Raw genomic sequence first — 12,117 nt, 5'->3', positions numbered from 1 at the left:
AAAATGATGAATGACTCCATTTTAAGACTTCAGACATGGGATGAAGCAGTATTTAAAGAAAAGGTAAGTCTTTTCATCTGTGCTACTCTTTTAGAATCTGACCATAAGTAACAAACAGGGAGCATGAGCATGGTTGGTACATTTTATCAGATGGCTCTGAGTGTTTGTTGTATTAGAACAGTAAGTTTAATCTTAAAAATTTATCTGCAGTGAACATCAAATTCATTTCTGTTTAAGTCTCAATAAGATTAAAATATATTTTATTAATGCTAATACCTAAAGTTATGTTTTTAGAGCTAAAAAGCCAACTGACCTAGAATTGCTCTTAAGTTGACAATTCATCTTGAGAACAGCACCCTAACACTGCAGGACAGAGCCCTTCTTAATCTTTTCCACAATACTCTCTCTTTCTAACATCTGGAGTGCTCAAAAAAAAAAAAAAAAAGCTCCCATTGTACTGCGAAGGTGTCGGAATGCTTCATTGTAGCTATGGGTAATAATGTGTACCTTGGAGTGACACGCCTGTTTGGTTCAGCCTCTTGGTAGTGACTACATTTTATTGTCATTTCCTTTATAACACTGAAGCATGGAACCAAATCGGGGAAAAAAAGACACACAGAGACACACAGGCATGTGTGCGTGCACATACACACATGTATGCATGAACATGCCCACATGTGCAGGCACACCCACACTTTCTCCAGACTCTGCAAAGATTTTCATCTCTGAATCTCTCGAAACCTTGACTACTGCAAGGCTGGGAGAGAATTTAAGCTTTAACATTGGAATTAGTTGTTCCAATACTGATTTTGCTACTTATAAGGTGTGTCTTTTAAATTGTCAGTCTCCTTATTTGGAAAGTTGGAACAGTAATGGTATTTAACTCACAGGGCAGTTTTGGGGATAGGATGAGATGTATGTGTTGCTTAGCGCAGTGCCTGGTGTAAAATAAGTGCTCGAAAAATGAGACTTATTGTTGGACAGAGGCATGGGGCTATACTTTAACTTCATGCAGGTGAATCTTACAATCCAGTAGGCCAATTTCATAGTGTCCATAATTTTAAAAAGTTATAATACCTATGCTCAAAAAGTATTGAGAAACAGTGATGTAAAGCAAATCAACACCATTTTTAGGACAAAAATACAACTTTATGTCAGTGTTTTACTCATTTTAAAAAACATTTCTTCCTAAAGTCTGGAGACTAAAATATTTAAAAGCACTTCTTCCACATTTTTGTGAGAAAGGAAATTCTTTAGTTTCTCTTAATTTTTCTCCTTAATTTTAGTAAAGGATAGAAGTTTTTCACTGAGCCACCTCCCCATTTTGTAGGCTGGTGGGGATGTTACCAGTAAAGGCTTTAAAACCATATTAGCTTTAATCCCCATGGCATGAGTTTTATCCCCTTCAGGGTAACAAGCTACTTAGACTCATGTGGCAGAAGCAATAGAGTAAAAAGCTATCGAGGAAGATAGAGGCTGGATCCAGGCATAAACATTCTTTGGTAGTCAGCACACCAGATCAAGGAGCAGAGTGAGGAGAAAATGGGTTACACATCTGTTGAGTTAGGCTATGGAATAGCATTTGGGATTCCCCTAATACCCATAAATAGAAAATGGGCAGAGATGGTAAAGGATGAGAGGAAGCCCAGAACAAGTATAGCTGGGAGTCACTGGTAGCTGGTAATTATGTGGCAGCCAGGAGCTCTGAGTCTTGGTGTCATTTCTGTCCTATCATAAATGATAAAAGAGGAAGGCTTTGCTTTCATAGACTTAGTAGAAGTATAATAAGGTAGAGGAAACCTTACATTCTTAAAACTAAAAGGAATTCTGGATCCTGGGGTGAGACCCTTTTCTGTGGTGTTTTGATAAGGGCTCGGGTGTTGGATCGGAGCACCATGGTCCCTGCGTATGGGCTGTAATGGGAAGAAGAACTTGCATTAAACAGGGAAGGGAGTTTGGAGCTCTTTAGGGCAGTCTTTGAGTAAGTGCGGAGGGAGACTGTACGCTTTCTTTCCTAGCCCCACAACTGCGTCATCCGTTGGCTGCATGTGGCCAACCTTCCTTAGAACACTGTGGTCCCTGGGGGAATCTCTGGTGACTCTGCAGCCATTTTAACCTCTAGATGGTCCAGAGTTAACTAAGGACTGATTTCCATGATGAAGGCTTCAGGATTCAGTAGTATTTCATTCTGGAGGAATAAGATATAAAGGTATTTTTCACAGTTCCAGTTGTGAAGGGCCAATCGGGAATTGCAATGAGGAAGCCTACTTTCCTTCCTCATGGAGTAGAGAATAAGATATGGGAGTGAAAGGAAGTTCATTTTGACCAAAGAATTTCAAACATGGTGTGTGCCCATGACCATGCACAATCAGGGTTTCATAGTTTTGCTTTATCCACCTTAGTGCATGGAAATGCTGCTGCTTGGAGCAGGGAAGCAGTGTGCTCCAGATTTCATTTGTGACATACATAGGTTAAGCCTCTTTACTCAGTTACTGAGTTAGTTTTCAGCATAGCAGTATTAGTTTTAACTTACTGGGATTTATTGCCTATAGTAACATTTAAAATGTTTGGGATTATTATTTAATTGAATTTAGTGTATAATTGAATATCATTGGATATAAGTGAATTTTTTAAAAATTAGATGCCCAGAGGGCGAGTTTATATTTTTACCCTCTTTCCTATCACATTTCCCCCATCCCCCAGCCTGTCTCAATAATTAAAATCATATATGAGAAAAGGAAATTAAAATTATTCATAGGGAAATGTTCACCATGTAGTCCAGGAGTTTCGCTTTCAGAAATTTATCTAAAGGAAATAATGGTAACAGAAATAGAAATAAGTACACGTAATATAACAAACAGTTTTACAGCAGTGAAAAACTGAATTGAAAACAGGAGGCGTAAACATTCCTTATAAAAACCATGAAGATAATTTCAGGTGGAATGAGGCGGAAAGTAGGGTTTGGAAAAGTCATACTTTGATTGTTCTCCTAGCCTACATTCCAGGACTACATTTATTTGTTTAAATCAAACTTTATTTGAATTTGAAATGCTTTTGAGCTCAATGGATTCTCTGTGAACGATCAGTAACTAGTTAGGAGATGTAAGGGGAGGGAGGTTTCCACTCATGGTGACAATAATAATTGCAGCTTACACATGCAGAGCATGGGCTCTCCACGGAGCCCTGCAGTAGAGCCTCTTATTATATCATTTTATAGGAGGGAAACTGAGGCAGGAGGAGATCAAGCGTCAGGATATCACAGGGGTGGAGCTGGCAGAACCGATCTGTTTAATTACTGCCCCTACTGGCCTAATCAGAAATGTCTGAAGCATAAATAAAGATGACTATAAAACTTCTACTGAGATGGGGAGCACAGCACAGGGAATACAGACAGCAGTAAGGTAATGGCCATGTAGAGAGCCAGAGGGAAGACAGAGTAATCAGAGGGATCATTTCATAAACTATATAAATGTCTTGCCAATGTACTGTATACTTGAAACTAATAATATATATTATGGTTATAATTATTATCTCATATATGGTTATAATTATTATATGTATGTATATACATATATATATATATATGTATATATATATATATATATATACACATACACACACACACACATATACACATAAGAAAACTTAGTGGTAAAAAAAAAACTTCTATTGAGAGACAAGGGGTAAATGAAGACAAAAGGAAAGAAATGCTATGCTCTTGAGTGGACTGACTAAATATTTTAAAGATGAGCCTTCACTCTAAACTCACTTATAAGTTTATCGCAACCCAGAATCAACGTATAAATATTTTCAACTTGATAAAATAGTTTCAGAGTTTATATAGAAGAATAAATAGGTAAAAATAGCTATGATATTTCTGAAAAAATAACTGTTGAATGGTAATTGCCCTGTGCAATACTAAAGTAGAAACCACTATTGTTAACATTGTCATGGTTCTTAGCCTAAGACTAGCCTAATGGACCGAGGATAACCCTGATGAGTATTTAACCTGTACCAGGTGGCCTAAGGTCATGTTACCTCCCAATAGCCCACGAAGTAGGTGCTATCATTGCTCCCATTTTGTATTTGAGGAAACTGAGGCACTTGCCCCAAATCACATAGCTGGTAAGTGTAAGAACAGGATTTGCACCTAGGCAGTCTGGTTCCACCTGGAACACTTGAAAACACTGTCTAATAGAGGCAGCACCACAAACCGGTGAGACGGGGTCGATCCTTTTACAGCTGATATTGTGGAAATCACCAAGTTCTTCCTTTATGATGTTTCAAGATTTCTTCTTTTACATTTCCTTTCATTTAGAAAACTTTTTGCCATTCTTTTAAGGAAGTTCTGCGGGTGAACAAATTTTTTTAGTTTCCCTTCATCTCAGAATATCTTGATTCTTCTTTATTTTTGCAAGATGTATTGCTGGGTATAGGAGTCCAGGTTGAGGTTTTTCTTTCAGCATTTGAAAAATATTGTGTCACTTCGTTCTGGCCTCCATGGTCTCTGATGAGAAATTTGCTGTCATTCAGATTGTTTTTCCTCTCTAGGTAAGATGTTATTATTTTTTTCTGGCTGCTTCTAAGATTTTTTCTTTTGTCTAGTTTTTCAGAAGTTTAATTATGATGTATCTTGGTGTGGATTTCTTTGGTTTAACCTAATAGGTATTTGTGGATTTCTTTGGTTTAACCTAATAGGTATGATGTATCTTGGTGTGGATTTCTTTGGTTTAACCTAATAGGTATTCGTTTAGCTTTTTGAATCTGTAAGTTTACATTATATTATGTTCAATTTGGGAAAAGTTCAGCCATCATTTATCCCAGTATTTTTAAAGTTCTGCTCTCTTTTCTCCTTCAAGGACTCCAGTGACATGAATGTTAAATCTTTTTTAATAGTCCTAAAGGTCTTTGAGGTCCCGTTTATTATTTTTTTCAGTCCATTTTCTTTCTCTTGTTCAGGTTGATTCTTTCTCTTGTCCCCTCCATTCTGTCATTGAGCTCATCCACTGAGCTTTTTATTTTGGTTATTGCATCTTCCAGTTCTGAAATTTCCATTTGGTTCTTTTTTATATCTTCTGTCTCTTTGTTGAGCCTTTACATTTGTTCATGTTTCAAAAGTGTTTATGAATGCTCACTGAAGCACTTTTACTGTGGCTGCTTAAAATCTTGTTATGTTAGATAATTCTAACATCTCTGTCTTCCTATTGGTTGTCTTTTTAAAATTCAGTTTGAAATCTTTCGGTTTATGATATGAAGAGTGATTTTTTTTTTTTTAATCAAAACTCAGACATTTTCATATTATGAGACTCTGGGGAAGAAGTGAGGATACTGTCTCATCACTGCCAGGTGGAGGTAGAAGTCTAGGTTACTTGCTAAGCCAGCGAGGGCGAGGCTCCTTATCATTGCTGGGTGGAGGTGGCAGTTTCAGTTCCCCACATTGTCTCCACTGACACCACAGACGAGGGGGACTACCATTCAGCAGGGCTGACGGCCCTGGCTCCCTTTTTGGCCCTTTCTGACACTACGAGATGTGAGTGTTGGGGTGCTTTGTTACAGTCTTGCAAGGCGGAAATCCAGGTTCCCCACTCATCTTTTGCTGGTGTGAGTGGGGGTTGGATCATGGTTTTATTTGTTTTTTGTTTTGTTTTGTTTTGTTTTGTTTCTGTGGTATTTGGCTACAGTAGAATAGTTACTGTTAAAAGTTTTCTGTCTTTCTAGGCTGCCCTTTCCTGGCCCTTTGGTAGAGAGAGTAGGCTTTTGTTGAGACTTTTTTTTTGTCTGTGCCCATAGGCATTTCTGGTTGCCAGCTTCTTCATCTCCAATCTGGGATATATGAGATGAAAATAAAACCCAGAAAACTTACTACCATGTTGTTCCTAGAGTCCTGAGGTTCCTAGCTGGTCTGCTTTTCACTCTCCACCCTTTAGAATCGTTTTATGTTTATTTTAAATATAATGTCCAGCATTCTTAGTTGTACTTAGCCAAAGACTAAATTTTGAAATAGAATGCAGTCATACTAGACATACATTTAACTTTACTGTAATTCAGCAATAGTCTCTGTGGTCAGAATGGGAGAGATTAAAAGATTTTATGCCTGCCGTTCCATTCAATGGGTTTATGCCCTAGAAGTGGTTGTAATTATGTCTGAAACAGTCATTTCATGTCATGTGTCTATTTGTGAAGGATGTTTTAAGTTTTATCAGCTATTAAAGTAGAAAGCATGGTTCATATAACTAGTTTACAAACATTTTTAGTGCTTTTATGGGCATCTTTGATGAGGAAATTAAAAGACTAATTGGAGGCCACAGTTAAATATTGACTAACAAAGAAGGTAAGACCAATAAAATTATCTATGGGATTTTTATAAACAAAGTCAGATATGTTCATGGAAGTTGTATGTAAATAAAGAATGAATGATTACATATATCCTAGTTATACTCAAATCACATTTATGACGTGTTGTTTTTTCTCATGTAGGTTCGCCAGATTCAGATTCATGAAAAATTCATCAGGGATAGTCAAAGTAAAGTAAAACCTATACTTGATAAGGAAAATAAAAAACTTCTCTGCAGAAAGTGCAAAACCTTTGCTTGTTATACAGCTGATATAAGAGTGGTTGAGGTAAGCAGCCATTTTCACAGAGAGTACTGAGTCATTTTTTTAGCACTAATTAAAGCTTACTATCAGTAAGGTATTTATACTAAGAATACTGTTATTCCTGTTAACATAGTCATGGTATATGTATTTTACAAAAGCTGAAAAGTTAAAAAGAAACCCTTAATGTTAAATAATAAAGAAATTGTTTTTAAAAATTGCTGCACAGCCACTTAATTAAATATTATGTAGCCATTAAAAATAATGGTTTGCTAAATGTAGTGTGGTTTCCTGGATTAGATCCTAGACCAGATAAAGGGTATTCCTGGAAAAAGTGGTAAAATCTGTAGTTTAGCTAATAGTAATGTGCTGATATTAATTTCTCAGTTTTGACAAATGTACTATGGTATGTAAGATGTTAGCATTAAAGGAATCTGGGTGAAGGGTATACAGGAATTCTCTGGACTATATTTGCAACTTATTTGTAAATCTAAAATTATTCCAAAGTAAAGTGTATTAAACAAAATGATTGTGAAGCTTATATAGTATAATGAAAAACTCCTTACAAACTAATGGTAAAGTGGAAAAAATAACCAGGATACAAAATTGTAAATATGTTATGTGAATATAGCTGTGTGAAGTAATATCAACAATACCACCATCACCACCACCAACATAAATCAAAACACTTTGTACAGAAAAAAGATTAAAGGAAATATACTAAAATGTATTCATATTTCATAGTGATATTCCATGATTTTTAAAATATTTTCCAAACTTTCTTTTTGGAATATGGATCACTTATATAGTGAAAACAAAATATCTCCTAATTTTCAGAACATGACATCTGCAGGTTAGCCTTCCATACATTTTATTTTCTTTAAACTTTTAGATAAGGGTTAGAAAAGTCTCCAAAGACAAAAACTGGATGTAACTCTACCGCTGCAGATGGAGGGGCAGGTGGAGTGTGTGGGCTGGTTCAGACGATGAGTTATTATTTCAGGGTTCTGTTTGGTCTTCAGAAAGCTGAAAGTATATTAGGGGTGATACTAGCAAGTTCCCAGACCTTTTAGAGTCTGTTTCTTTAAATCCAATTTGGGCGATTTTTCTGTCGGAAATAGCCCTTTTAGACTGTAAGTTTTCCTGAGCGACTGGTATATTTGATCTGCATTTGTTCTGTGCAGTGTGGACTTCTTTTCAGGTTTGCTCTAAAGCTGACTGTGGGTGGAGCCTGTGGACATATTGATCCTGGACCCTGTTCAGAGCCACAGTGACCCTGTGTTGTTCTTTGCTCTATCTTTTGGGTTATGCCTGTCAGGCCACTGGTGAACTCAGCCTTCACAGATCTCCAAACAAATACCCTTTTTGTTTCTGAATTAATAAAGAGTAGCTACTTTAAGAAGCTAGGTTGCCTGGAAACTTCTTACTCCTCCTCTTCAGGAGATGTCCCCTATCACCTCACTTGCCCTTCCATCTACACCCATGTAATTGAGAGTCAGGCTGTAAGAATTCTTCACTGACCTTGGGGTGAATCCATATTCCCTTCTTTCTCCATCTATAAAATAAGTGGGCTCCCACCTGCTCTTTGTCTCAGATTATTGTGGAGTTTTGTTTTTTTTTTAAACAGTTATGTACTGATTCTAATGTTCTGTTTTGCACATTATTTGATCCCTTCATCTGCAGGAGTGCCATTACACTGTGGTGGGAGATGCTTTCAAGAAGTGCTTTGTGAGTAAATTGCACCCCAAACCAAAGAATGTTGGGAGTTTCGAGAAGAAAGCAAAGATATTCTGTGCCAGACAAGACTGCTGCCATGACTGGGGGATCCATGTGAAGTATAAGACGTTTGAGATTCCATTTATAAAAATCGAAAGTTTTGTGGTGGAGGATATTGCAACTGGAGTGCAGACGCTGTACGCAAAGTGGAGGGACTTTCATTTTGAGAAACTCCCATTTGATGCTGCAGAAATGCCCAAATGACCTCAGGACTCTAATCTTTAGCTACAGGGAATGGGTGACCTTGAATGAAGAAGAAATTATCCACTGTGGGCAAATCCCGAATGGCTGTCACCACCATGGCGATATTTACTTATTAAGACTTGTTATGTACTGAATATCTATCACTTAATTCACCTTCTGTTCATTGTTTGCAGTAATTTCTACTCTATCATATATGTAAAGCACGTGTAAGTGAATCACAACACTAAATGCTTTGTATACCAATAGAACTCTAAGTACTTGGGAAAAGTTAAAAAGCCTTACCTTCTCTTTCTGTCCTTCCCTTTAGATCCAACTGCCAAGTACACTCCAGTAGTCACCCACTGCACATTGGGATGAATAAATGAATATAACGTTGAAAGGTTTTCCACGCTTCCCTTTCTTTCTTTAACCTACTGTAAACTGGCTTTTGCCCTTAAAAATCTACTCGAATTGTTCTTGTCAAGTTCACCAGTGACTCTGTTTTCCAGATTCCTTGGGCACTTCTGAGTCCTTCTTGCTGAGCTCTCTGCTGCTTTTGGCCTGTTGAGTACAGAGTGTCTAGCCACATTTTTCGCAGTTCTTCAAGTATGTAAATGAAAGTTCCATTTAATTCTGAGTAATTAAAAAGAACTTTTTGCTGATAGGATTTGCAAATCAGAGAACGTAGCCTTCGGCATGAACCAAAGACAGGCTCTAAGGTGAGAAGAATAAGGGAAGGAATTTAAAAGCGAGAGTCAAAGGGATGGGTTGCTAGGGAAACAAGACCATAAATTTACATCATTCATCTGACTGGTCGGGGCAACTGGACTCTCAAGGGTGTGCTACTCAGCCGTCAGAAAGTGCGGTTGCGAGATAGGAAAAATGAGTAGTTTCAGTTGACTCATGGTCAGTATTTAGTCATGGGATTTGGCCAACAGTCGGAGTCCTAAGACATGGTCAGCAGGAGAGGGGGATGGGGCGCAAGGATGGCCCAACTCAGTTTCCCTTGGGGTCTGTAAAATAAACTGGTAAAACAAGCTTTGTGGTAAAACAGACAATTCAAGGAATGCAGTTGGTCAGGTAGACAGAGTCAGAGTTTAAACTGCAAAATGGCCTAGTCAACTTGAATGGGGTGAGAGACCAGATGGCAGAATGACCTAGATATTCAGTCACAAAATTATGATATTAGAATCCTCAGGTGGTTCAGATGCAATCCCTTACATAACAACCACAGGATCTTGTTATTTCTGTGGTTCCTGCCAGTGCTGACATTCTGATATTTCACCTGAAATGCAAAGTTGTCTTTAGTCAAATGCCTGCTTGTGCGACAAGGTCAGTAAACACTAATTCTCACCCTTAAAACTGACATTAATGTTTTAATTAAAAAAAAAAATAAATAAACCATCAGGTCAACCTTTCCTCAGGTGTGTCCTGTGGAACACAAGTGCTATGAGATGCTCTAAAGAAAGCATTCTGTGGTTTCTATGTAATAAGTGGCCACCTCTCCTCTCGAGTGATTTACAGCATATGCTGTCATTGTGTGTCATTGTGTCAATTCTACGGTAATAAGACCCATTTAGCTTAGTGGTTCCTAAGTACACTGACACTGGAACCCTTTTATTCATGAGACATTGTTAACATCCTATAGAAGCACAGAGGTGTCCAGCCTTGATGCTGCTGACTAGACAACCAGAACCAAATTGGAGTATTAATTTCAGGATCATACCAGTAACTTTGTTTTATCATACTATGTAATAAAACTACAAAATTCACTCAACAAATCTGTATTTAATATGTAGGCCTCAGATCTTGGGATGCAAATTATTAAAACCATTAAAAACATCATCTATAATTATATAATCTTCGTTCGTGATAATTTGGCCCACTGAGTGAACAAAAACGACTTGGGTATTAAATTGTTTGTGGTCATGATGTTTAATAACTTCCTCAGAAGGCAGCCAGTGGAACCTATTTTTCAGAAGTAACTCTCCATTGTTCCCATGTAGCCAGCCCTGCAGAATACTCCACACTGTCCTCACATAACCCTGAAAAGGAAACTGCCAAAAATAAGGTTCTTCATTTAAATGACTAGGAAACTCCCAATATTTTTAGCTTAGGAAATACTGGATGACAAATCTCTAAGATCACAAATTATTAACTATTACCCCAGAACTGCTAGGGTGGCCATGTCCCCTGGTACATGGAGTGGCCTAGAAGAATGAGACCATTACAAAGAGAAGGTAAGACGAGAGGGGAAATGATTAGGGAGGGAACCTGAGCTTGAGTCATTAGATATAATCAAGCCTGTGGCTATGGCCATTGCTGTTTTTCAAGTTTTATGAGCCAAGTATTTATTATTGGTAGTAGTAGTAGCAATAGTAGTAGCAGCAGCAGTCGTCGTCGTAGTAGTAGTACGACGTAGTAGTAGTAGTAGTATTTTCTTAATCCAGTTTGAGTTATGCTTCTAACACCATAGCTAAGAAAGTCATAACTAATAAATATATCCTTCTCCTAGATTACTCTGCACCTACATAAAGCTGTCCAATCCAGGTGCATGTGTTTATTTGCTCCATTAAATATGTTTGTCAGTTAACTCACTGTGCACACCAAAGAATGCTTGTTTCCCTAGGAGATATCAGGCAATATGGATTTGGATCATTCTAAGAACAAAGATGGTAGGAATCACAGAGAGGAAGGAGGACGGAGACCAGCAAGAGCAGCACACTAGTAATTTGCAGAGTAAGAGGGCCAGTGCCTCCTGAGATACCAGGTAAAAGGGGCTTACTTCTTTAGCCTTGTGAGCAAGATGTGACACTGGCCAAGAACAGGATAGAGGGTGTGTTTGGAGGTAGAGGAAGGGATTTGAGAAGTGAGGGGACCCCATTCCAGAAGTCATAACTGCAAGAACTGTTTCCCTATAACTACCAAATGCTGAGAGATGGACGCTCCCCAGATGCTTGGTAATGGAGAGCTGAGTGGGTAGAGGTCTGTTTTTTCAGCCGTTCTTAGTACTTTTATGATAGGACTGATACTGATTTGAGGGTCACAGGCTGTTTTTGTACAAGATTCTGTCTGTAATTTTTATTCATGAACACAAACTAGATCCTAGAACCTCAGAAGCAGAGCTGCTCAATAACGTATCTTGCCCTGATGTGGGAAGAGGTGAAGATAGGACTCAATCCTAGGTGTTCTGATGTCCAGGCCATATCCCCTGAGTGCTAGAGTTGAGATTTAAAATTCATTACAAGGGGATTAATTTATAAGCTGTAAGATGCTCTGTTATGGACTAAATGTTTGTGTACCACCCTCCCCCCACGAAAAAAATTCATACATTGAAACTCTAAATCTAGTGTGCCTCTTTGGAGATGGGGCCTCTGAAAAAGTAATTAAGGGTAAATGAGGTCGTAAGAGTGGGGCCATGATCAGATAAGATTAGTGCCCTTATAAGAAGAGACACCAGAGAGCCAATTCTTTCCCTCTCTGGGCACATGTACTAAAGAAAGGCCATGTAAGAACACAGTGAGAAGGTGGCCATCTGCAAGTCAGGAATGAACTGGCTGGAAA

At 38.1% G+C, this 12,117-nt stretch overlaps 1 protein-coding gene across 1 annotated transcript in view; it reads left to right on the top strand.

Annotated features, from left to right (window-relative positions):
* Positions 1–8,957, top strand: part of DDX58 (DExD/H-box helicase 58) — a 31,612-nt gene extending 22,655 nt beyond the window's left edge. The window contains exons 14-16 of the mRNA XM_023524039.1: positions 1–63; positions 6,478–6,621; positions 8,278–8,957. Coding sequence (XP_023379807.1) covers positions 1–63; positions 6,478–6,621; positions 8,278–8,574 — 504 coding nt within the window. The 3' untranslated portion in view covers positions 8,575–8,957. The remainder of the gene's footprint in view (positions 64–6,477; positions 6,622–8,277) is intronic.
* The last annotated feature ends 3,160 nt before the right edge of the window (positions 8,958–12,117 follow it).

The sequence above is a fragment of the Pteropus vampyrus genome, unplaced genomic scaffold, assembly GCF_000151845.1.
Source record: "Pteropus vampyrus isolate Shadow unplaced genomic scaffold, Pvam_2.0 Scaffold436, whole genome shotgun sequence".
Lineage (NCBI taxonomy): Eukaryota > Metazoa > Chordata > Mammalia > Chiroptera > Pteropodidae > Pteropus > Pteropus vampyrus.
This window is presented reverse-complemented; position numbering and strand designations above follow the sequence as displayed.